Here is a 22,730-nt window from a genome sequence, read left to right as displayed (position 1 = left end):
TTCGGTCAATTTGGGTGGGGCGGTTAACTCGGGAATTATCTCGGCTCAAGTAGTGATCGCAGCCAACCCGGTTCTTTTGTCAATGCAACCATTCCAGAAATCAGACATTCTTACTATAAGAGACTTGGAGTTGGATGTGAAGACTTGTATTTGCACAGTGAAAAAAAATGACACCCGCTCCAAATGGGGATGGCCATGAGCCTCGTTTCTCTCTTCCGCCTACCACGCCACTCTCAAGCAAAACCGAAATGGCCATTGGTGGGCTTAGGATCTATGTATATGGATTAGAGGAGGTCAATGCGAGTCAGTCAAGTGAGCAGACCGGGGAGGTTGCAGTTTTGTATATGGCACACAATCGAACCCGAACCTACCGGGTCATGGAGGACATGGCACATGAAATCCTTCATCGGTATCGGACAGACAAGCGACAGGGCGGGTCAGTTGGGCTGATCGCCGTGACCATGAATATGCGAAACCATGGAGATCGCGAGGTAAGTCAATTGGCCCCGTCCATGTATTTCCATATTAAATGTCCACCCAGGTCGATCCTCACGCAAACAAGACCTGGAAGAATGGCAATGAGAATCATGCGTATGTCCCGATCATCATGCTAAAAAATAAGACATGAACACTAACTTTGATAGTATGGATCTGGTATCCATGATCTCTGGATCCGCACAGGATTTCAAACTGGTGCTGGATTACCTTCCAACCTATTTAACCCAATTCACTCGATTTTACAACGTCATGTTCGGGGTTTCCCTCGGCGGACACACAGCGTGGCGCATCGCCTCATTGACCTCACCAGGCCAATTCTACGCGTACTCCATGGTCGTGGGCTGTCCGAGTTTATCAACTCTTCTTCTAGGCCGTCTGGGTATCGATCCGACAATAGGAAATAGCCCGGGGGAGCCATTCAATTATGAGAAACTTCGTCAGGCGATGAACCCGCAGCAACAAAAACGATGGCCTCGAGCTTTGGCAGAGATGGTGGTTCGAGATGATCATCAAGTCACAGATGAATTTCCCCATGTGCCGCTGCTTTTGTGTAACGGGAAGTTTGACAAGTTGGTTCCAGCGAAGTACACAGCCGCTTGGGTGGAAGAACGACAGAGGCGATCAGGTGGCAAGCAAGATATTACCTTTTTCGTACAGGATAACACGGGACATAGTTGCACCAAGGAGATGGTGGCGATGACGGCTGAGTGGTTGCGAGATATTCTCCCTTCTAGCTCTCCGCAGCCGGTCTCATAATGTGAAGCCCTTGCAAGGTTCCAATGCTTCTATTACTGATGGCTTCATGGGATATCATTTACTCTGACATAGAAATATTACACCTTTAGAATTTTCCACTGCTCAGAGGCGCTTGTGGAGCCCTAATTAGCGTCGACTCAGCAATTCATCTAGAGAAGGCACGATTTCTCGAAATCAGGAAGTCGAGTATACGCCGCCCTTCGCTTTGTCAAATCCCAATTCCTCTCTTTTTCTAACCTTTAATCCCCCTCATCCAATCTCACTCCCGCAACCTGGCCTTGAGATTCGTCTGTTTGAAATTTTACTTTGAGATGCAATGATAAACTGGAATCTGTCTATGCGGGGCGAGGTCTATGTGTCGACGTGGAGTCCCGTGAACAAATATGAATTTACAAAGTCTTCAGAGAATTTTACCCTGTAGAGTATTCGTTGACCTGTCGATGTCAACGTGGCTTCTAGTATAACACCTCGATCCCTTCATCGTGGGATACCAATGACCCGCTGAATGGCCTCCTCGTTGTCCATGGCCGAGTCAATAACACCAGCCACCTTGAGAACATCCACAACACCTTTGATGACTTCACTGTCCACACCACGAGTGCTACTGGTAAATTTGACATCCTTGAGCCACTCCGTAGCATCCTCCTCAATATAAGTGCAGCCAAGCTCACCAGTGCCCAAAAGCTTCACCACTTGAGCGGTATCGGCCTCGAATTCCTGAATTCCAAGGTCCAGAGCCTGGAACAGCTGTGCAAGACGGTCATCATTTGCAGGGTTGGGGAAAAGCGCTGTCGATGACACCATCATCCATGAGGGCCAGGGAGTAAAGATCTCGCCGATCTTCTTAAGCGGTGGGTTGGGCTTCTCCGCTGTCGGGTGGAAGTAGGGCTTGGTTGTGAAGTGCTCCCACATGAAGAATTCAGCCGTGGGGTTGGGTGCTTGCTCGGGCTTAGTCTCGTCCTGGCAAGTCACTCCGTTCCGTAGGGAACCGAAGGGTCCAAGAGGGACGGATGTCAAGGAGTCAGATTTCCATCCTTGCTGTTGGGCGAGGACGAAGGACATGATGTGAGAGCCACTGGTAATATAATGTTAGGGAGTGATTCTCGTGGCCGTATTCCCATTCTTATAGCGGCTTGCTCACCTTCCAAGACGGCTCACTCCGACTCTTGAATCCTGGAGGTCCGGCACCCCGTTGATCTCGCTGCGGTTGCGACCTGTGACAACTGCCCATCGGAGCGGATTGTCGACCCAGTGTCCGATGACCTTGTATCCACCATCTCCGGCGCTTTGTGCCTGGTGCTTGCCGGCCAACCCGGCAACCCAGCCCTCAGTCAAACCAATGCCAATGTCGATTTCATTGCCGCGCAGCGATGTGATCATATGGCCCGTTCCAGACGGGAATGGAGTAAGGGCGATCTTAAAGGGAAGAGATGCAACGGCCTTGGAGCGCAAGGCAAGGTGGAGAGGGGTCAGATAGTGCTCTGTTCAAAATAGAAGAGATTAGTACATCTGGCTCAGATAGCTATAGGCCGTTTCGGTGAACAAGAAGCTTTAAGCGTTACTCGAGGACGTACCAGGCACATAGCCGATGCGAATGGTAGACACAGTGGCCATTTTTCGAGTTTTATATCAGCAATCAACGTATTAATTGCTGTTGAGCAGGGTGGTCGCGAACAAAGAAAGCCGAACTCAATCGCGGGGCTCGCATTTCATCATTTCCCGAACCGGCGCCTGCGGGGCAGACGTGTGCAACACATCTACACAAGGTCACATCTACTGTAATGCGCTCATTCGAATTGCAAGGATATTTGCATTATAAAAGTCGTTTCATTCAAATTATTACAGATCTATGATCGCTATGGTTGGAGTGGATCCCCACTATCTACAGGAATTATATGCCGCAAAAAACAACAGTAGCAAGTCTTTAGGTCATGCGAATATCTTTCTCGCCGGCGCCCCAGCGCCCTTCTTGCTCCTGGGAGCTGCCTGCAACGCGAACGGAGTTCCGAGTGAACATCCAGTACTGCAAGCCCAGGTAGCAATCACAGACGCACTGGAACATACCGCAGAGCTTGAATGCCCAAGGGATAGTCTCCGTGCTGCAGAAAAAGAAGCTCATCTTCATCGAGTCACCGATCAACCAAGAGGCCAAGACAGAGACACGGAAGCCTTTGCAGGAGCCAGAGCGGTGGTTGGCCAAGATTTGTGGGATGGGGAGAATAGCCTCAACGGCGAGACCGATGTAGCCCAGCAGGTTGATGTAAAAGGGGGAGTCAGAGATCGGGGTGAGATGAAGCACGAACAGAGCGACGACGAAGTAGGAGAGAAACATCCAGTACCTAAAGCACAGTGGGTCAGTATTTCCAGCTAGATATGTCTAGGTTCTTTGTCGCAGGTGCTCAAAACTTACGGTTTTGTGCTCTTCCACTGCCAAAAGTCGTAGGGCCGCGTCAGGCCACCGTTGTTGCCGCTGCTAAATGGGGTGTGTTCAATGCCGTTCTTTGCTCCAGTGGCAGGCCGGTTGTCCAGTGCAACCTTGAGTAATGCCGATTGCACTACGATCATAACCATCGCTTGCGCCAGAAGGGCTTTAGAATAGTACTCTCCGAACCAGTAGAAGACCCTAATACATAGGTCAGTCAGAGTACGCGATATGTGGTGTGGAATCTCACTTCAAGATTGACGCGACTAGCATAATCAGAGGAATGTCCAATGAGAAACCCGCCGAGCTCCTCGAGCGATGGATGCTGAGAATCTGGTCGAGGTATGAGGTAAGAGGAGATGAGATGAGACTATAAGAGAATACGGTTAGCATTGGCATCCCTCTATAGCCAGAATATGAAATTGTTTCAAGCGTACAACACAGGAGCGGCATAGTCAATTGCCAGTTGAATGAGATACATGTTGCCGGTGAAGAAGTTCCGCCGTGCCCGGAAGGTATACAATTCAACTAATTGGCGTGACGGTTCGTTTGTCTCTGGGGATGGGTCGTTTCTGGAGAGGATAGGTGATTTTGTATAAACTCCAGGGGCAAACGATGACCCAAACAAGTCTTGCGACAGGAACGAGGATCGGGAACCAGGAGACCACAGACGTGGCGACGCAAGCGGCTTTTTTTCTCCCCGTTCCAGCTTATGTCAGCACGTCGATCACTGAAGTATAAACATTCATACTCACATTCAACTATCATCTCAAACAGACGATCATGATCATACTATTTTAGACACTTTGCTCGCAAATATCGCAGTGTCTGTTCCCCGTGGGACAAGTGGGTCACTTTACATGGACACGGCAGTTCCATCGTGACGGAGCCGCCAGGTCGTGGCGGAGCCGCCGAGTCGTGATGGAGCCGCCGTGTTGAGCCTGCTGGCCAAATGTATGCATGAGCCCCCTGTCTTTTTGGTGGAGATAGTCGTGAACCTTGGGGCGTGAACTGCCTAATTTAGAACAGACTGGGGTTGGGGATTTCTGCCATTGGCTGTAAAACTGATGGCAAGCCATCTGGTATGGACTAAAGGATAGTCTCGGGTGGTTTTCGATTTTTGGGTTTAAGAGAGCCAGACTTAGGGGGAAATTGAACCCAGGGTCCTTGCTATAAAGGTCAAATGAAGAGACCCGGTATGGACGGATTCATTTTTTGCACGTCATTCTTTGTTGTTGATTTCAAATGACTTGCTGGCTCAATCTGTAATCTTCTTCCTCTTCGGCTTCTAATCTCCTGCGCTATACAAGAACAAAATGAGTCGCACAAATCCTTTTCCAGCCGACTTGATTGATGAAGTCAACAGAGCACATTATGAGGCTTCGCGTGAGGACTTTGCTCGGCAAGCTACACAATCTTATGTCTTTGTCGTTGCCCATGAAAAAGTGACGCGCCTGGACGAATCAGAGTTCATTATCGAGGGTGTCTTCGACGCTCTTGACTCTGCCAATAACAAAACGATGGAAATATTCAGCGAATACTATCCTAATTACGAGCCGGCAAGCTTCTATGCCAAAGGCACCTGGCAACTTATTGGAGAGAACTCGGTGGGCTGGTATCTGTCTAGGAGTGGGACATTGTCCTTAGAAGTCCATGACCTTGAGGGAAACACTTGCCGAATTTATGCAGAAAGGCATGAGATTGAGTAGTATAAGAATAGAATATGATTTGCGTCCGTTAGCTTGTTCGGAAGGAGGCAGAAGTTGATCAACTTATTGTATTTTCACAGGCAGTGTTGCCAGGCATCCCCAGAGAGAGGAAACAGTCAACCGTCATATGCATTAATAGTGATAGACTGAATGGAATCAAATTTCAAGAACGGCTATATCAAATTCCTCGAAAATTTATATCGCATGTATGTCGTATCTAGGAACAACAGCTTATCCCTTAGAATTCAATCCGCCACGCCTTTCCAATCCCAACATTGGGGCTCTTGACAACGGCATAAGGTGCCTTTCCGCCTTGCTGTTCAAAGTACTCTAGTGATGCGGTGGAGGCGGCCTTGGCTCCGTCCTCAATGACGGTAACAGTGCTCTTGTCCTTCCACTCCTTCGGTGGGTCAACAATAATAACACGCTCCACCGTAACGCCAGCCATGCTCTTCAAGTACTCAGTAGTCTTGGGTCCCTTGAAGCCAAGGTCCTCAGACGATAAAGTCGAGTCACGGAACTGGAAGCGACGGTGAATGTGGCCGCCACGCTCATAGTCAAAGGTCTCACCGTCATCAACGTAGAGAGTACCCTCGGCTTCGCCGTTCTTGTTCAGTGTGAGAATGAGAGTATACGGATCCCATTTCATGAGGGCACTGCTGCGGCGAGGGCGGTCCCGGCGGGGAACGATGTGGCCACCCTGGATCAACAAGGGAATCTTGTCCTCGGGGGCGGGGACAGTGTGTCTCTTGCCTGCACCCTGGTAGACGGTAAAGTCGAAGTAATCATAATACTTCTCATCGTCGGCAATGTAAATGTCGGTGGTGAATGTGTTTTCGGTCACCACGGGCTTCGCGAGAAGACCAGTAGCACCTAGGTACAGCTGATCGTCGATGGCAAATCCCTCCTCATCGTCGGGGAACATGTAGTACTGAGGTCGCACGATCGGGGTACCGTTAATCGAAGCCTCGTGGAAAGCAGTGTACCAAGAAGGCAGAAGCTGATATCTCAACCGGATGGCCTGCGAAATGATAGTCCGGTGCGGCTCACTGATCAAGTAGGGCTCACGACGCCGGGTATCAATGTGAGCGTGAGCGCGGAAGAAGGGGTACCAGATTCCAGCTTGGTACCAACGCGACAGCAGCTCCTTGTCCGGGTTATGGAAGAAGCCGCCAACATCAGCACCAGCGAAGGGGAATCCAGCAATGCCGTTGGTCAAAACCATCGGCAAAGAGATGGCCAAGTGATCCCAGGTGGCCTGGTTGTCACCAGTCCACATAGCAGCCATACGCTGAGCTCCGGCGTAGTATGAGCGTGTCAGGATGAATGGTCGGCGCACCTCGCCCTTCTTGCGCTCCAGCAAGGCCTGATAAGTAGCATTGACGAGAGTGATACCGTTCACGTTGTGGATATCACGATGTTCCCAGTTTCCATGGTGAATATTATCCTTGGGCATGGTGGTTTCTGGCCCGTTGAAAACTGAGGGCTCGTTCATATCATTCCAAATGAACAGGTTAGACATTGATCCCTGGAACTTGTCGTACTTGTGGAGACTGTTCCACCACTGCACTGCAGCGGGGTTGAAGCAGTCAACCCAGTGCGAAGAGCCGGGCCAGCACCAACCGTCATACACGTCACCGTCCTTGTTCTGAACAGCAAGACCCTTACTGTTGAGCTCCTGCGAGACATAGTAGTTATCCTTGTTCTTGATGTGCGGGTCGATAAGAACGACAAGCTTTCGCTCAGACTCGTCAAGCTTCTCCTGCATACCCTTCGGGTTGGGGAAAGTAAGCGGGTCCCAGGTAAAGTATTTGCGGTCATCGGTATATTCAAGATCAAGCCAGATCACATCATAGGGGATCTGATATTTGTCGAACTTAGCATCCACTTCCTTTACATCTTCGTCAGTGACATAGTTCCAGCGGCACTGGTGATAGGCAATGGCAAAGTGCTGGGGCAGTTGGGTATAGCCAGTAAGCTCTCCATATGTCTTACTGATCTCCTGAGGCGAGGGGCCAAGGAAAATGAAGAGATCGATACGACCAGATTCGGAGAACCAATGAGTATGCGTGTTGGTCTTCGAGCTGGCGCCCAAAGAGAGCGGGTTCGATGAGGCGGTCTTTTTTACGATGTCGACCCAGGTTTCGGCAGCATTGAGCCAGAAGACACCGACTGTGGAGTTTTTGCGGTGCGCCTGCATGAAAGGAATAGCGCCATACAAGGTCATCGGGCTGTTGAGCTCGTACTCGAAGACGTCGGAGTTGTACATGCGGTATGGGTTCTCATGGTTTCCAGGACCTCCCCTAGATCATTATTAGTTTTACCCAGTCGATATGATAGTGGACATTGAAAGTACCTAGTCTCTTTGAGCGAAAGAGAATCCGCATGCTCAGGAATTCCGAATACATGGTTGTAACCGGGGAAGGTCACATCAATACCAACACTCTCGGGGCCACGAGGTTTGGAATCGGTGTTACCGCCAAAGCTCTCTTCCCACCAAGTGCTTTCATCCTCAGCGGACGGGGACTCAGACTCCCCCTCTTTCTCAACCTTAGGGCGCCAGTGCTCCATGTTCAGAAGACCTTGGTGGTTCAGATGAACATGGGTCTGGCCATCCCTCTGGAATTCCAGCTCAAATGGCGAGTGACGAATTACAGCCTCAAACTTGTCACCTGGCCCATACTGAACTTTGGTGAAACCAGCCTCAGTCTCGGGTTTCAACGCGGCGGACTTGCTTATTTCCAGACCACCAACAACAACCCACTTCTCCGTCTCATCATACCGCTTTTTGTTCACCTTGCTGTTATGTCGGACCTCGATCTCACCCTTCAGGCGCTTCTCTTCGTCGACAATCACGCGCGCGGCACCAGATTCCAGGAAAGACACGATGACAGGCAGGCGGACTTTATCGTTCGTAGTAGTAGTTTTGATCAGGACACCAGTCAATTGACCATCCTTGAACTGTACAGTGGTCGGGTCAAGCTCGTACGGAGAGCTCCATGATGTACCTTGGGCGGAGGCATCGTCGGCGAGAGCTCGGTTGCGCTTACAAAACCCGGATTGGTCGCATGTTTTGAAATTTTCATGCTTCACGGTCACTTTCAAGACAATTGTTAGACTTTACAGCCATTCCACGTAGGTATATAGCTCAAAAGGTGAACTCACCACCGGGGACAACAATGCACCCGATAAGGACCAGTAAAGAGAGGAATAGCGTCCATCGGGACGCGGGCCGGCTCCGGGCCATGCTGTAGACAGATATGCAGTCAGAGACCCTCAATCCCTGGGCAAAAATAATGTTCCGAGGTGGATGATGACCTGCATCCGCAGTGGAGTTTTTGGTGATAGGGAAGCTCCAGGCTGGCCTGACGGTGGAGAGCTGGGGTAAGACACCTAAGGCCACAAGGCAATAAGGTATTCAGGTGTCTAGGCTAACACCCCTCGTGCCCCACCATCGACCAATGGCTGGTCAAAAAAAGACTGGCAGGTATTTATTCTCGCTCTTTCCCTCCTCCTCCTTCTTGCTTCTCATCCCTTGCAGATTTCCCGATCTTCAATTCAATTCTTCAAAATGGCCGACGAGCAGACGTAAGTCATAATCCTCACCCTGAGTACTCCCACACTCTATACTCTCTAGCTTTGGTCTTTGCTTAGCTACCCCTCTTTGCCTGGCGGTGAAGCTAATCAAATTGTTACAGTTTCATTGCCATCAAGCCCGATGGTGTCCAGGTACGAAGAGCTGACTTCCTGCACCGATGAATTCAACGCACGAAGGATTCTACCGGCAATTGAGTCGCATAGACTAACAATATCTACAGCGTGGACTCATTGGCCCCATCATCTCTCGCTTCGAGAACCGTGGCTTCAAGCTCGTTGCCATGAAGCTCACCTCCCCCGGCCAGGAGCTCCTCGAGAAGCACTACGCTGACCTCGCCACCAAGCCCTTCTTCAAGGGTCTCGTTTCCTGTGAGTCGCCGAGTCTTCCGACTCAATCAATTCTAGAATTCCCCCACTAATACCCCACCAGACATGCTGAGCGGTCCCATCTGCGCCATGGTCTGGGAGGGCAAGGACGTCGTTAAGACTGGCCGTGTCATCCTCGGTGCCACCAACCCCCGTGACTCCGCCCCCGGTACCATCCGTGGTGACTACGCCATCGATGTCGGCCGCAACGTCTGCCACGGCTCCGACGCCGTTGAGTCCGCCAAGAAGGAGATTGCCCTCTGGTTCCAGCCTTCCGAGCTCAACATCTACAAGCAGGCCTCCGCCGCTTGGGTCTACGAATAAATCATTCGTCTTCCATGATGTCTAGGGTCTGACGAGTCTGTTCACGACTATCTCTGCAACATAGAATGCGATAATTGAAGACAGGCCTCTGATGGCTTTGAAAACCCAATACAATATACAAGGATCATATGATTCATCATTATATTTCTATATTAGATCACACTTGGTAATTCCTTCTCAAGTTCTCCCAATTAGCCGCTTGGCTGCTCTGGTTGTTGGATTAAGAACGACTCGCGCAAACCAAGGCGTTGCCCAAGCACTCGCCGCGATCCGAACGGGCAATAGAGCCTTTGTAATCGCATAGGCTGTCGCAAATTCGAGGATCAGCCGCACGCCTGCCCTTTCCTTCACGGTGGCCCCAGATGCCGTTGCTTCATGCTCTGTGAAAACACTGACGTCGGATTCATCGACCCAGTCATTCTTCCTTAGCCAACGCCCAAACCGTGCAACCCCTTCATCGAGAGCGTTGTTTTCCCCCGATCCTGATGCTAGGTCTGGCATCCAATTGCCGTAGTGGAATGCCGCGACCAGTCCGAACAGGGGCACGATGGCGGTGATTTCATGCAAGATGAGGAATGATGTGACGTGGGTCACCGGAGCTCCCAGTAGGGGTGTTGTAAAGGTACGAAGGAAACGAGGAAGTCGATCATTGAACTGACGTAATCGGGAGCGAGAGTCTTTCGGTATTGAGGATTTTGGGGGAGTTGAGAGATTCCGTCGCGACGGAAATCTAGCTTGCGCGACATTCCATTGAAAGCGAGAAAACGAACGTGATGCCATTGTTAGCGGCAAGTTGAACGACAATGACTCGGGAGTCTAGGCTTCAACAGGGAAACATGGTTAGCTTGGGCAATGGGGAGCACAGGCTGTATTCCGAATTCCACCATCGATGTGATTAGATCGAAGGCGATCGCGTATCGCGCTGAGTAATCTGGCTCGGGTCGATCCTTGGATTCAAACAATTTTTAACAATTTTACATAGAAAATTGAGGGTAATCTTCTCGTCGAATGGTTGATGCATGGAGGTCCAAGCGGCCATTTCATAATAAGTAACAGAAACGGAGTAACTTCAGGCTTTAAAACAGGTCTACACAATGTAGATCCCAGTTTGTGGGTTGGCCACCGGCAGGCGGAGACATCACCAATTCCCGGCTGCGGCCTGCTGGAGAACCCATGAATGGTCCGGTCCACCTCGGCCCAAGTCTTTTCTTGCTTCCTAAACCTATTCCATTGCATTCAAAACAGCCATCGCGATGGAGAAGAAACTCACAGAGAAGATCGCGGCCTTGCCGCCGGACGCAAATTACTTCTCCCTAGAATTCTTCCCGCCGAAGACTCGAATGGTGGGGTAACCCCGCGCATGAAATATTGCTGAACCAGAAATATGAGCATCTGCTAACGACAATGCTACTTTAGGGTTTGGTCAACCTGTCTGCGCGTTTGGAGCGTATGGCACAGGCCCTTCGTCCGCTATTCGTGACGGTTACTTGGGGTGCAGGCGGAAGCACAGCGGCCCGATCCCTCGAGCTGGCGGAGGTTTGCCAGCGCCAGCTGCAGTTGACTACCGTTCTGCACCTAACATGTACCAACATGAGCCGCGAGTTGGTGGATACGGCGTTGATGGAGGCAAAGGCGCTGGGTATCCGCAATATCCTGGCCCTGCGTGGAGATCCGCCCCGCAGCGAGGAATACAACATGGATGGAGAGGACGACAGCAACAAGGACTTTACATTCGCTGTGGATCTGGTCAAATACATTAAGAAGACACATGGTGACTACTTTTGCATTGGTGTCGCTGCGTACCCGGAGGGTCACCCGGCGGATTCTTTCCAGGATGTGCAAGATCCTATGCGCGATCTGCCTTACTTGATCGAGAAGACTGTTGCCGGTGCAGACTTCATTATGACACAACTGACCTATGATCTGGAAGCGTACCAGAAGTTTGAGAGTACACTTCGGAGCCACGAGTCGGGTGTCTTCAAGACCATCCCGATTATCCCAGGCCTGATGCCTATCCACAGCTACAAGATTCTCACCCGTGTGACAAAGCTCAGCCATGTCAAGGTGCCGGACGCAGTTGCTAAACGCATTGAAGCTGTTAAACATGATGATGATGCTGTCAAGCGAGCCGGTGTGGATATCGTCAGTGAGATTGTGGGAGGTATCAGAGAGCTTCCGTCCCCCGGGCCACGGGGTTTCCATTTCTATACGTTGAACTTAGAGAAGACAGTGTCGTTCATCCTGGAACAGTGTGACATGATCCCACCCTTCTCAGTGAACATGGACGATACTGCGATAGACATTGACACTACCGTGTCTATTGATGACGTCCCAACCCGTACCTTTCAGTCAAGACGCCGGTCATCTATTAACTCGCAGCCATACAACCGTGTCATTGTTGACAAGCTGTCTGGAAAAGACTCTTCCCGGAGCTCCACACATGAGGCTCTAGCTGACGGCTCGGGCATGCCTGCTCTGCCTCCTAACCGCAGCACAACCCTTCTCATCTCTGAGGGTCTCGGCGCTCTTGGTAGAGAGGCCACTTGGGATGACTTCCCCAACGGCCGATGGGGTGATGCCCGCTCGCCCGCCTTCGGTGAGATTGATGGATACGGTCCCTCTCTTCACGTCACTTCTGCCGTCGCCCGCCGTCTGTGGGGCACCCCCGTCGACCGCTCCGACCTCAACAGTCTTTTCCGGCGTCACGTCTCCGGCGAACTTCACATGGTTCCCTGGTCTGAAGGTGGTGCTGAAGAAGGTACTGGTGGCTTGAACCCGGAGACTGACCTTATTCGACCGGAGCTGCTTAAGCTCATCGATGGCCGTGGCTGGTGGACATTGGCTTCGCAGCCCGCTGTCAACGGCGTCCGCAGTGACGACTCCATCTTTGGCTGGGGTCCCCCTCGTGAGGGCTTTGTGTTCCAGAAGCCCTTCGTGGAGTTCTTCTGTTCCACCAACGACTACAAGACGATCCTCCAGCCTATTTTCGCCAAGTCCAACGAAAAGCTAGCCTGGTTCGCCATCAATCACAAGGGTCTCTATGAGTCTTCATACCCGGTCTCGTCCGGTGACGTCGATGCCGACGAGTCAAACCCGGACAGTGCTAACGCTGTCACTTGGGGTGTCTTCCGTGGCAAAGAGATCATCACCCCCACTATCATCGAAGAAGTCAGCTTCCGCGCTTGGGGTGAGGAGGCATTCCGCATTTGGGAGGAATGGCGCCGCGTCTACCCGCGCAACTCGCCTACCGAGCGCTTCCTCGATACTGCGAAGAATGATGCCTGGCTTGTTTGTGTTGTTGGACAGCAGTTTGGTGCTGGCACTCAGCCTGGCTCAAAGGAGGAAGAGGATGAGGTTAAGTGGATGTGGCGCGTGTTGGCGGGTGAGACGCAGTAGTGACCGACCTTTACTTTTACGACTGCTGGATATACCCTGCAACAAATATTTCAATTATTTGTTTTTTTTTTTCTCTTCTCCATTATGTTTCAGCTTTGTTTTATTTTCTTCTTCATTTCAATGAGAATGCACTTCTTTCTAGAAATGGGCAAAGGATTGATGGTATCATGAGATATGGGATCCTGTATAGTATTTGAGCGTGCAATTGATGGGATGACTACCCAAACTCTATGCATTTCGTTTACTTCGTGTAGGATTACTGAGTTAAGCATCTCCATCATATATTCGTTGTCTCTTCATAACTCATATATATGCACTTAGTAAAACCAAAAAGACGCCAAAATGCTTCTGGACGGAACGCGCTGGTTTATGCTGCCAATGGGAATGACGCAGACAGTTATTCTAAGCCTTTCCGGCGAAGCCATGTTTCTCGAGACCCTCTGCATCAGTGTCAGGAGTAGCAACAGAAGACTGAGAATCTTGGAACTTCTGGAGTGCATCGTCAAGACGACCATATACTCGGGGCGCGCGGCTGGGTTGATTAGACCCGGAGGGGTGCTGGTAGGCGCGAAGTCTAAATACTCATTAGCATACAGAAAGTGGCAGTTACGGTTGAAATTCCAATCAGTGCAAGTTCCAACATACCTAGGACCCTGGCCGGTTGATTCAGGTAGTGTCGAGGCGTAAGTGCGATTAAACGCCTCAACATCCTGCTCGAAAGAGCCCCGTTGAATACTTTCACGGACTCCTTGGAAGAACAGATCCATGGTGTGAAGATTGTGCATCTGAAGAAGAGCCCACGCGGCCATTTCTTTGGCAGCTAAAAGATGATTGAAGTATGCACGGTGGTGGCGTCGACAAGCGTAGCACTGGCAGCCCTCACGCAAGGAAGAAGTATCTTTCGCGTACTCGGACGACCACATATCTATACCTAAGGCCAGTGGCTCCCTCTCATCAGCGCCTTTAGGAGGAGCTGGGAAAGTGAAGTCAAGCGCGATGCCTGCATCCGAAGAATCAGCTACGAAGGGTATGGTCAGAAGGTCTGCGCCAAGCATGACCTCACGAAGGATCGCATGGGGCCCCCTGGGGTCACTGATGAGCAATCGAGGCAAATTCCCCAGCGACTCCGGGATGAAGGTAAGACAAGCAGACTCATATAATGCCAGCCCAGAAAGACGGTCACGGAACTCGTCTGCCAAATCATCCAAGTAGAGAGACTGCTGAGCATTATCAAGCGGCAAAATCGGCGCAAAGTACGCCGCCTGACACTTGTCGTTTGCCGCAACGGCGTCTCCGTATAACCGCTCTAGCGCATCCCGCGTGTACGCATGTGTCCGGTCCACCATCTTGGCCTTCCTCTTGATGCCGGGTGGTTTTCCAGTAACCACATCCGCAAGTCCAATGACAAGATCCGGTTTTAGCTTCTGCGTTGCCTCGATATATTGTTGGGCCGACAACTGGTGGAACCCATCTGAGGTGGAGACCGCAATTGAGGTCTGAGTGTTTACCGGCGGGCAGGGGATGGCGGGGAACCGACGCGGGCCTAGAACCAAAGGCAAGTCGCTGGACGCGCACATGAATTTTCGCAATGGCGACTCATTTGCTTCGACAGGGATTTTGAATACCGGGGAACGGTGTTTCTTTTCGATAACTGATTTAGGTGTATACCTCGTTAGTTGGAGGCAGAAAGAGCGCATGCGTGGGAGAGGTTGGAAAGGAGAATCCAGAGTTTGTGGGTGATGGCGCACATACAATCCTCTAGTCCAACGTATAGGCCATTGATCGCGGTCTCTTTGCGCACATTGTCGTGGGATATATGAGGCACCACGCCCCGCGACGTGACGGGCAGATAATGCGGCGTGGACAAGGTCTTACGGCCAGTGATCGCCAATGTGCCGGCGCGTGGTGCCAGGACGGGCGCGGCAGGGCCCAGAACACTGAAGGTCATATTGGATATTCCTGAAGTCTCGAAGTCCATGGCAGCTCGTTGTCATGGACTGACCATTATGGGAGGGTTGGGGTGAGTCTTATCGGCAGAAAAATACTCGCGGGAACCGCTTAGCTTCGTTTCCAGCCGCCTTGATGGAAAGCAGAGCTACGGCTCTACGGGCCTACGGGTATGAAAAATTAGCAATCGACATGTATTCAAGTTTAACAACTTGATAGACATCGCATCAGGCAAATGATAGTCCAGATTGACACAACGTGAAGAATATACTGTAGAGAATAATAATGTCAGTTTGCAGCGTTTGTTCAAATGTTGTCGCCTATCATCGCCTTCCGCTAGTTTTTCCCCAAGTCCTACCTACGCCCTTCATGCCCATCCCCTTGTCTTCAGGTCAATTTTGGAGGAATGTTAACAAATATGACCAATTTTGGAACCAGATTTCCGTGGTGCAAGGATATTCCATATCCGCGAGGCTGGGAATATTACCCACAGATCTATCAGTCCATAGTCTGCTCCACAGTGGTGATCATCAGCGATAGTATTATCAATAGAAACACACTTCAAAGCACCATTTTTCAGCTCCACGTATATCACCAGGTGGATCCTGCAAGATCTGTGCTTTTATTTACCACGAACCCACTAAGCGACCAGCCAGCCACATGAGACAGCGCATCGTGGGAATACTGCAGCTTACATTGTAGTGTCGATCATGCACGATGCCCGCAGGGGAGCCTCATGCCATACCGTACACCGTGAAAGCAGATCGTCTCGTTGCATTGGGGGATTTCCATTCCTTTCTCCGGTTCTCTAGGCAGCGAATGGCCTCAATTGATGGTCTCTGGGGCTGGAGCTGGAGCTGGAGCTGAATCAACCCAGCATGATTATCCTTGGATATTTAGCAGGTATATATAATACCACTTGGACTAATGACGGACCGAAGCGACATGGAAGCTACTGAAAAGAGGCATTGAACATTTTCTATATCGGTGTCGGTGTTAGGAATTACGAATACATTGAGCAATTCTCAAGACTAACTGATCGACAGATCGGCATCGCGCTTTCCCGACACGAAGCCCCCCTGCATAGTATGTGTTATTGTGTAACAGCGGTGAATATCTCGATTTCCACTCATGCACAGGTCAATAGTTCATGCATGGATGGCTCATTCTTTTCAGGATATTCATGATGAATAAGTCAACTTATCCATCCGGGCCAAGTGTTGAAAGATATAAAAGTCCCTACACTTCCGTACACGATGCTACTTCAAGCCTCTCTTCTCTGAAGTCTTTACCTAAACTCATTTATTTCTTCCGATATTCTTGTGGTCACTCTATCTTATCCCACCCACAAAATGAAGTCCTTCCTCGCTCTTACCGCTCTTGCCGCTTTGTGCCACTCGGCATACTGCTTTACAAAGGGAACCTATACGATCGGTTCAGCCAGTCTCGACAAGACCATGGTGTTGACCGAGGTGACTGGTCAAGAGGACCTCGAATTCAGGAAATCCAATGGACATCCAGCCCAAATTTGGGACTTCACAAAGGACAGTAATAACGCCGAATACTTCGTGGTCACAAACAACATCGGCGGATCCATCACTTGCCCCGAGTTGGATAGCCTATGCATTGTTGATGATGGTGAGGCGCCTACATCCTTCCGCCCGGAATATGTTGGGGGCCAGAATTACGAGCTTGTAGCAAGCGGGAGTGGTTATTCCCTGCAGCTCGCAGCTGGCAACAAGCTGAAGCTTGCTGAATATGAAAGTGGTCACGATCAGGAATTTGTCTTGACTCAAACTTAAAGTACGTGACCAATGACATTCAAAAACATCTCAACATTGAACTAAATGTTTAATTATTATTAGATGTCCTGACACCCATTCAGTGCTTAAGGATGGTCTGGCTGCTCAGGTCTAGAGGAAGCTTGCTATTGAGGAGGAATGCTACCGCACTGGAAAATCAAATGATGCCTGGGGTTACGACTGTAATTATGAAGATGTGATGAGTGTGGGCTCCAATAACAGTCTAAATATACTCGATATATCTACCAAATAATGCCTGGTACTCGGAAATTTTCCTTAGCTGCAGGGACAACGGTAGCCGACGTGGTATCTTGGCGGCTTTGATATACTGTATGTGTCAAAAAAAAGTCTCATCTCAGCACCACGTATTCGTAGTCTCCTGCCCGCAATGAACAAAAGAAGCAGCACACCACGCAATAAGTGACTTGGCCACCATTTTCTAGTTCTCTTTCACAACAGTAAAAACAAGCTTAATGCTGACATTCTCGAGGTGGATATGAGTTCCGATGCCAGTGCGCTCATGGTCCAGTTGGAGTTTGCCTTTCTATAACGACGAAGTTTCAGATGAAATTGAAAACATGGCCCAATTATGGTTGTCCATGGCTCCGTCCAAGCCCATATAAACATCATTAGTATACCCTCTTGTCTGAATGAGAAAGGAGACAGTATCCAGTGTGGATGAGCTTTTCATGGGAACCTGAATATCCGGTAAGCATTCATTTCAAAATTTGTTGCCAACCCACGTTGCCATCTCCATCCTTCTTTTCGAGTCCTGTCATCAAACCATAGTCTAGTGACATTGTTCTGTTCTTAGGTATGGAATATACTGAAAGTCACATTGAATCGCTGATAACGCTGTCTATTGGACCTGTTAACAGGTAAGTTCTCCATGCCTTTTTGCTGACGAGGGCGACTTAGACAACCAGTCCTGCAGATGAGCCTTCGCCCTGCTTTTCCATGGCATCGTCGTTCATGAAATCGAGCACTAGATTTTTATCGGACTCATTGTAGACGCGGAAGTCAAATTGCCATTCGAAGTCAACATTGGCTTTTAAAGTTACCGCTACCTTCATTGTCACCCTAGATCAAATATCGATTGGGCAAATATGTTCAAGCCAGCACGTCAAAGAAGGGGAAAAAGTAGCGAAAGTGAACCAGATATTCATCTCTGGTAGGTGTGATCGAGTCTATGTGGTAAGCATCCCACGCGTCAGTCAAACTTTTACCGCCCTTCAGGTCAAGTCTGGTCTTGGAAATAGGTATATTCTCCAGTGCATCTCATCTGAACAAGACGATACTGTTTTGATGTCAATTTCGCACAGCAGAGAGTCGACCACCCACATGCCAGGGCTCCCCTCCTTAAAGGGCTGGTGTTTGATCGAGTCAAATTAACAGCTGAGATTAGCATGATATTGTGTGGCGTAATACAGTGCTCGTAACCATTGATGGGGGAATCAAGCTTTTTGTTACTGGCAGTCTGAAAGTTTCCATTCAGAGTGATTGTGTGGATCCCCCTATATGATTTGTCGGTATGTGTTGTTCCATTGCCTAGCACGCTGACGTCTAGCTGCGCGTCCCAATATGTGATGACAACCTGGCCAAAAAGCATTTGCATCTTAAAATCCATAATCTCTCCTGGTGGACCCTGCCACGTCATGTCGCAATTAATGGCAAAGGTTGTCAGCGCGCTGCCGGCTTGTATGCATTTCGAACGCCAATCCAACAACCATGTGGGGGGGGGGGGGGTGAATTAGTACTACTTAGGTTCCACTTATGCCCGTGTCAATGCACCTTACCCACTTATGCCCGTGTCAATGCACCTTACCCCTAAGCATGAATATTTCAATCTTTCCAATTAATGAATATACATTCAATCTACGTATTCACCTAGATTGAACATGGAAAGATATGAATTGCATTGCACTTATACCCAAAAGTTTGGCGGTCCAGACAATCCTTCTTTTTCAACATTGAGCGAAAATCATGTGTCCCTTCGGACTTTATTTTTCAGTCTTTCTCTATCTACAGACACAATGAAGTTCTTCCTCATACCGGACGCTCTGGTCGCTTTGTGGAAGACGACTATTATACTTTGGATTAAATCATAGGATCTGAATTCGCTCGATCATTTCCCAATATAGCACATAGCTCATTCCCTTGGACCCTATAAAACTTGCCCTCAACACAGCACGTCGCTTTCCAAGATACTCTAACTCGAAGACAATCCTAGCTTCATCTCCCAACTCTAAAGGTCTGATAGATTTTGCGTTGAGATTTTTACTAGCGCCAAACCGGGAAAAGAGCCTGGGTTCCGAAACAGCTCCAAGCAGAACGGTCGTCATATCATCCACAAGTAGAACAGCGTATCCACCATGTAGTACTTGGGCCTCGTTGTATAATTCCTCAATTACCTTAAAGCGAAATGTGACAGATGAATCAGGTGTTTGGGTAAAACTTTCAATGGATAACAGGACTGGTTTCTGTAGTATGAGCAAAGGGCGCACTATTCAAAAATACTGATAGATGATTATCTTGAGATACCTACCGTTTTGTGAGAGAACATGTTAAGCATCCTCAGGTACTTGCGGGGCATTTGCTCAAAGTAGGCAGCCGGGCATGATGTTTGTGCCATACTTGAAGTCTAAATTGCCAACTGTTCAGCATGGCCGAGCTTCGGAAAGAAACAGTTCAATGATGACAATCATATAAACAAAAAATCCAAAAACATGCATACTTACAGGTTACTTCAGTCCACTTCGTTCACGGACCGGGGGACCTGGTCGACTATTTGAAAAGACAATGCCACTATTCTTCTATGACGGTTGCATAACGCTCTCGTGTCACCTATGTCATAATATATTACTTGAGTCTAGCCAGCTTTAGTCGTTAAATGGCAGCATTGGGGAGAGAAGCCAGGCGAGTGGCAAACATTTGAACGGATTTGTTTGCTAAGGAACGCGAGTTTTGGCGCCACTATACAAGCTGACTGAAGTCGATAGGCAATGTCACGCGAGTCAATCCGTATATCGTACTATCCTTCTCAAAGTCCAACACTACGCCCAAATAAAAAGAAAATTTGTGGCTAGCACTTGGGTAGTACCACTGGACCACTCAAGCAAGCTGCATTTGATCGTCAAGGTGTATGCCGACTCTGGAAGCGGGAGGCAGGTAAGGAAATTCCAACGTTGGATGTGCTCAGTCAACTACCGATCATGGCATCCAAGTATTTTCAGAAATATCGTGGGAAAACTGGGTGGTATTTGACACACAAGTACATATAAATTGTCTAGGTCACCAATATTTAGTGTGTTTTGTTCAATTTCAAATCGACGTTTCCATGTGGTGCCCAAGGTGACCATATATTCATACGATTTGGACAGGTCTCCCCGCAGCAATAAGCCCTCATTGGCACGATTCCGCAAGTGATTGAGGTGATTTTCCCTCGTATTGCTCCGCTCATAGATCCATGTGCTGTATATGGGTCATGTGACCGATTTGGCCACCGTGCTGAGACTTACACAGCTAGGCGTGAATGTGGGACGTGCCCCAACGCGACGAGATAGGTTGAAGTGTTTATTATCAGGTGGACAAGAGATAGTGAGTGTACATGAATCTCTGAATGGGCATGAAACTATATTTTAATATATTCTTCACTGCAGAGCTATTTAAAATATCAATTCCTCATTCAGAATGGCCAACCAGTCAGAGCATGCGCCGACGCGACGCGGTGCGCTCATTGTCGTTGAGGGACTCGACCGCGCCGGAAAATCGAGCCAATGTGAAATGCTACAAGAGTACCTCTCAAGTCAAGGAAAGACCGTGAAATACATTCGGTTTCCAGGTATGTGAAATGCCGTCAATCGGCGGTGATATTATTCTAAATTTGCCTAGACAGAACAACACCCATTGGACAGCTCATAAATAGCTATTTGGTGGGCTCTGCCAACCAAGACGACCATTCCATTCATCTTTTATTCTCAGCAAACCGATGGGAGATCGCCAAAAGCATTGAAGAAGAGATCACAAGCGGAACCACAGTTATCGTGGACCGCTACTCCTACTCAGGTGCCGTTTACTCTGCAGCCAAGGCCAATCCCACACTCTCTTTGGAGTGGGCATGGCAGCCCGAGATTGGCCTCCCTCGCCCGGATATTTGCCTTTTCCTCAGTATCTCCGCCGAGGAGGCTGCGAAGCGCGGTGGCTATGGGGCGGAGCGCTATGAGAATCAGACAATGCAGACACGTGTCCGGGAGCTATTCCGTACTTTGTTTGATCGACAGGAGGATATCCGTGTAATCGATGCTGGAAAGTCACTGGAAGAAGTATCACAAGAAGTCCAGAGCGCTGTCTCAGGTTGCATTTCAACCCTTCAGACGACCGGACCTTTAAGGACTCTGGGGCCGCTTGCCAACTAGGATGCCTAAATCAATCATAATAAGCCATGAAATATTCTTCGCCTATCATTCCACAAGTTCCGCATCATCCCAGTCGCTATCTTCAATCACGACTTCCAATCTGGTGGGCCGTGAGGATAATCCAGTGTGTTTCCCACTGCTAAACTCTGTATCTGACTCCAGCTCTACTTTTTCACACCAATCATCGTCCAATAAGGGGTCATTCTCGGTTATAGAGCACGTTGGCTCGATGGAGACGTCTCGCGTGCTGGTTGATTTCTTAGGGCTGGCTTGGCTGCTCGAATTTTTCGCCAATTTCTTCCGCCTGTCTTTCCTGCGCAGAATCGTTCGGGCTTCCTTCTCAGCTCGGTTTCGAAGACTCAGCTCTTGCATCAAGATTGGCCATTCCACAATTTCTTTGCATGCTGGACAATTGCCCTGTGTCGGCACAAGGGCACCCGGGACGTCACCTGCAGTGAGAAAATGGGTAGATAGACACAATAGATGACTGGTGCCTCGGCACAAACTGTGTGGACACATCACGACCTGTTGCGTGCTGGGCTCAACTTGCACTTTGCATATCTGACATTGCAGCTCATCTGAATCATCCAAAATGAACATCGACTTCTCAAGATAATTTTCGAGTGGTGTGTAGTCAATTGAAAGATTTTGAATGTGACCCACTCTTTGATTGTTATTGACGCTACCTTGCATTGAGCAATCTCCATCCAGGATGACCTTGTCCGCGGGAAAAGGCGCATCGACGCGGTCATTCCACACCCTCCAGACGCGATAGACATCTGCGCGGAAGAAACGCACACGTAGAGGCCACGTAGAGAAATAGCCCGATCGCAGTAGGGTATGTAGGTCCTCTAGATGTGCCGTCAAAGACCTCCTAGAGCGACCGGGGCGTGGTTTTGTTTTCCCAGTCTTTGGGTTCACAATGACCTTTGGCTGAGATGGATGATCATCATCATCTGAAATAATATGTCTCGTTCTGTCGGGATGTTGCCAGGCCCATCTAGTCACATGAGAGGATTAGTTTGATGTTGCATAAGAGGATATGAGTAAACTCACTCAAATTGGAGAGCTCCTACGCGGCTCATAAAACCCTCGACGACTAAGACCATCTCCCATGGTCGTAGTTGGTCGCGAGCCGTTCGCTTGGCTCCGCCTTTGGCATCCCCATTGTGCTGAGAAAGTCGCCGAATTGGGTTTGGCGTGGATCCAATGTAGAGTGAGGCGTGTCGGACGGTTGAGCGGAGAAGGTAGCAACAGTAATATCCCGGGATTGGCCGGAGTTCAGCCTGCACCTCCATAGTTGCAGATTGGTCCTTGCTTGTTTTCTTGTTCTGGGAAGAAAGTCGGGAATGTACGGCCACGTCAACTATGAGGATCACATGACAATTTGCGACCTCAAAACTGCCCAACAAGTCTAGTGTCGAGTATGCGGATTTATCATTCTCGCGGTAAGCAATATGGATGAGGCGATTTGGCCCCAATAATGCTTGGCCGATCG

The 22,730-nt window shown here is 49.5% G+C and overlaps 13 protein-coding genes across 13 annotated transcripts; 6 read left to right on the top strand and 7 right to left on the bottom strand.

Moving 5' to 3' along the window:
• Positions 1–167: 167 nt before the first annotated feature.
• Positions 168–1,254, top strand: N7484_003436 (alpha/beta hydrolase family protein; the record flags this gene model as incomplete). Its single annotated transcript, XM_057113856.1, has 3 exons — positions 168–491; positions 542–591; positions 645–1,254. The coding sequence occupies 3 exons, from the start codon at positions 168–170 to the stop codon at positions 1,252–1,254; spliced, it is 984 nt and encodes a 327-aa protein (XP_056973996.1).
• A 477-nt stretch (positions 1,255–1,731) lies between these two features.
• On the bottom strand, positions 1,732–2,868 carry N7484_003435 (uncharacterized protein; the record flags this gene model as incomplete). Its single annotated transcript, XM_057113855.1, has 3 exons — positions 1,732–2,329; positions 2,396–2,735; positions 2,829–2,868. The coding sequence occupies 3 exons, from the start codon at positions 2,866–2,868 to the stop codon at positions 1,732–1,734; spliced, it is 978 nt and encodes a 325-aa protein (XP_056973995.1).
• Positions 2,869–3,178: 310 nt separating this feature from the next.
• On the bottom strand, positions 3,179–4,157 carry N7484_003434 (PQ-loop repeat-containing protein; the record flags this gene model as incomplete). The annotated part of the gene is made up of 4 exons (XM_057113854.1): positions 3,179–3,593; positions 3,665–3,877; positions 3,927–4,046; positions 4,114–4,157. 4 exons carry the CDS (start codon positions 4,155–4,157, stop codon positions 3,179–3,181), a joined length of 792 nt encoding a protein of 263 aa, XP_056973994.1.
• Positions 4,158–4,992: 835 nt separating this feature from the next.
• N7484_003433 (uncharacterized protein) lies at positions 4,993–5,385 on the top strand (the record flags this gene model as incomplete). Its single annotated transcript, XM_057113853.1, has 1 exon — positions 4,993–5,385. The coding sequence occupies one exon, from the start codon at positions 4,993–4,995 to the stop codon at positions 5,383–5,385; it is 393 nt and encodes a 130-aa protein (XP_056973993.1).
• Positions 5,386–5,623: 238 nt separating this feature from the next.
• On the bottom strand, positions 5,624–8,632 carry N7484_003432 (glucan 1,3-alpha-glucosidase ROT2; the record flags this gene model as incomplete). The annotated part of the gene is made up of 3 exons (XM_057113852.1): positions 5,624–7,688; positions 7,742–8,483; positions 8,551–8,632. 3 exons carry the CDS (start codon positions 8,630–8,632, stop codon positions 5,624–5,626), a joined length of 2,889 nt encoding a protein of 962 aa, XP_056973992.1.
• A 277-nt stretch (positions 8,633–8,909) lies between these two features.
• Positions 8,910–9,734, top strand: N7484_003431 (uncharacterized protein). The gene is made up of 4 exons (XM_057113851.1): positions 8,910–8,973; positions 9,084–9,114; positions 9,204–9,351; positions 9,413–9,734. Exons 1-4 carry the CDS (start codon positions 8,957–8,959, stop codon positions 9,670–9,672), a joined length of 456 nt encoding a protein of 151 aa, XP_056973991.1. The 5' UTR covers positions 8,910–8,956; the 3' UTR covers positions 9,673–9,734.
• Positions 9,735–9,849: 115 nt separating this feature from the next.
• Positions 9,850–10,452, bottom strand: N7484_003430 (uncharacterized protein; the record flags this gene model as incomplete). The annotated part of the gene is made up of 1 exon (XM_057113850.1): positions 9,850–10,452. The coding sequence occupies one exon, from the start codon at positions 10,450–10,452 to the stop codon at positions 9,850–9,852; it is 603 nt and encodes a 200-aa protein (XP_056973990.1).
• A 473-nt stretch (positions 10,453–10,925) lies between these two features.
• N7484_003429 (methylenetetrahydrofolate reductase (NAD(P)H) MET12) lies at positions 10,926–13,068 on the top strand (the record flags this gene model as incomplete). Its single annotated transcript, XM_057113849.1, has 2 exons — positions 10,926–11,015; positions 11,089–13,068. 2 exons carry the CDS (start codon positions 10,926–10,928, stop codon positions 13,066–13,068), a joined length of 2,070 nt encoding a protein of 689 aa, XP_056973989.1.
• A 402-nt stretch (positions 13,069–13,470) lies between these two features.
• N7484_003428 (tRNA-ribosyltransferase family protein) lies at positions 13,471–15,046 on the bottom strand (the record flags this gene model as incomplete). The annotated part of the gene is made up of 3 exons (XM_057113848.1): positions 13,471–13,642; positions 13,714–14,719; positions 14,821–15,046. The coding sequence occupies 3 exons, from the start codon at positions 15,044–15,046 to the stop codon at positions 13,471–13,473; spliced, it is 1,404 nt and encodes a 467-aa protein (XP_056973988.1).
• A 1,321-nt stretch (positions 15,047–16,367) lies between these two features.
• N7484_003427 (uncharacterized protein) lies at positions 16,368–16,817 on the top strand (the record flags this gene model as incomplete). The annotated part of the gene is made up of 1 exon (XM_057113847.1): positions 16,368–16,817. One exon carries the CDS (start codon positions 16,368–16,370, stop codon positions 16,815–16,817), a length of 450 nt encoding a protein of 149 aa, XP_056973987.1.
• Positions 16,818–18,919: 2,102 nt separating this feature from the next.
• On the bottom strand, positions 18,920–19,449 carry N7484_003426 (PaaI family thioesterase; the record flags this gene model as incomplete). The annotated part of the gene is made up of 2 exons (XM_057113846.1): positions 18,920–19,297; positions 19,363–19,449. 2 exons carry the CDS (start codon positions 19,447–19,449, stop codon positions 18,920–18,922), a joined length of 465 nt encoding a protein of 154 aa, XP_056973986.1.
• Positions 19,450–20,507: 1,058 nt separating this feature from the next.
• On the top strand, positions 20,508–21,232 carry N7484_003425 (bifunctional thymidylate/uridylate kinase; the record flags this gene model as incomplete). The annotated part of the gene is made up of 2 exons (XM_057113845.1): positions 20,508–20,658; positions 20,709–21,232. 2 exons carry the CDS (start codon positions 20,508–20,510, stop codon positions 21,230–21,232), a joined length of 675 nt encoding a protein of 224 aa, XP_056973985.1.
• Positions 21,233–21,277: 45 nt separating this feature from the next.
• On the bottom strand, positions 21,278–22,530 carry N7484_003424 (structure-specific endonuclease subunit SLX1; the record flags this gene model as incomplete). Its single annotated transcript, XM_057113844.1, has 2 exons — positions 21,278–22,232; positions 22,289–22,530. The coding sequence occupies 2 exons, from the start codon at positions 22,528–22,530 to the stop codon at positions 21,278–21,280; spliced, it is 1,197 nt and encodes a 398-aa protein (XP_056973984.1).
• Positions 22,531–22,730: the final 200 nt, after the last annotated feature.

Source organism: Penicillium longicatenatum, assembly GCF_028827895.1.
Source record: "Penicillium longicatenatum strain IBT 33135 chromosome Unknown contig_2_segment0_segment0, whole genome shotgun sequence".
NCBI classification, from domain to species: domain Eukaryota; kingdom Fungi; phylum Ascomycota; class Eurotiomycetes; order Eurotiales; family Aspergillaceae; genus Penicillium; species Penicillium longicatenatum.
This window is presented reverse-complemented; position numbering and strand designations above follow the sequence as displayed.

Coding starts and splice junctions, on each gene's coding strand:
- N7484_003431 (XM_057113851.1), top strand. Junction 9,115..9,203: donor TCAAGCCCGATGGTGTCCAG/GTACGAAGAGCT, acceptor CAATATCTACAG/CGTGGACTCATTGGCCCCAT. Junction 9,352..9,412: donor CTTCAAGGGTCTCGTTTCCT/GTGAGTCGCCGA, acceptor ATACCCCACCAG/ACATGCTGAGCGGTCCCATC.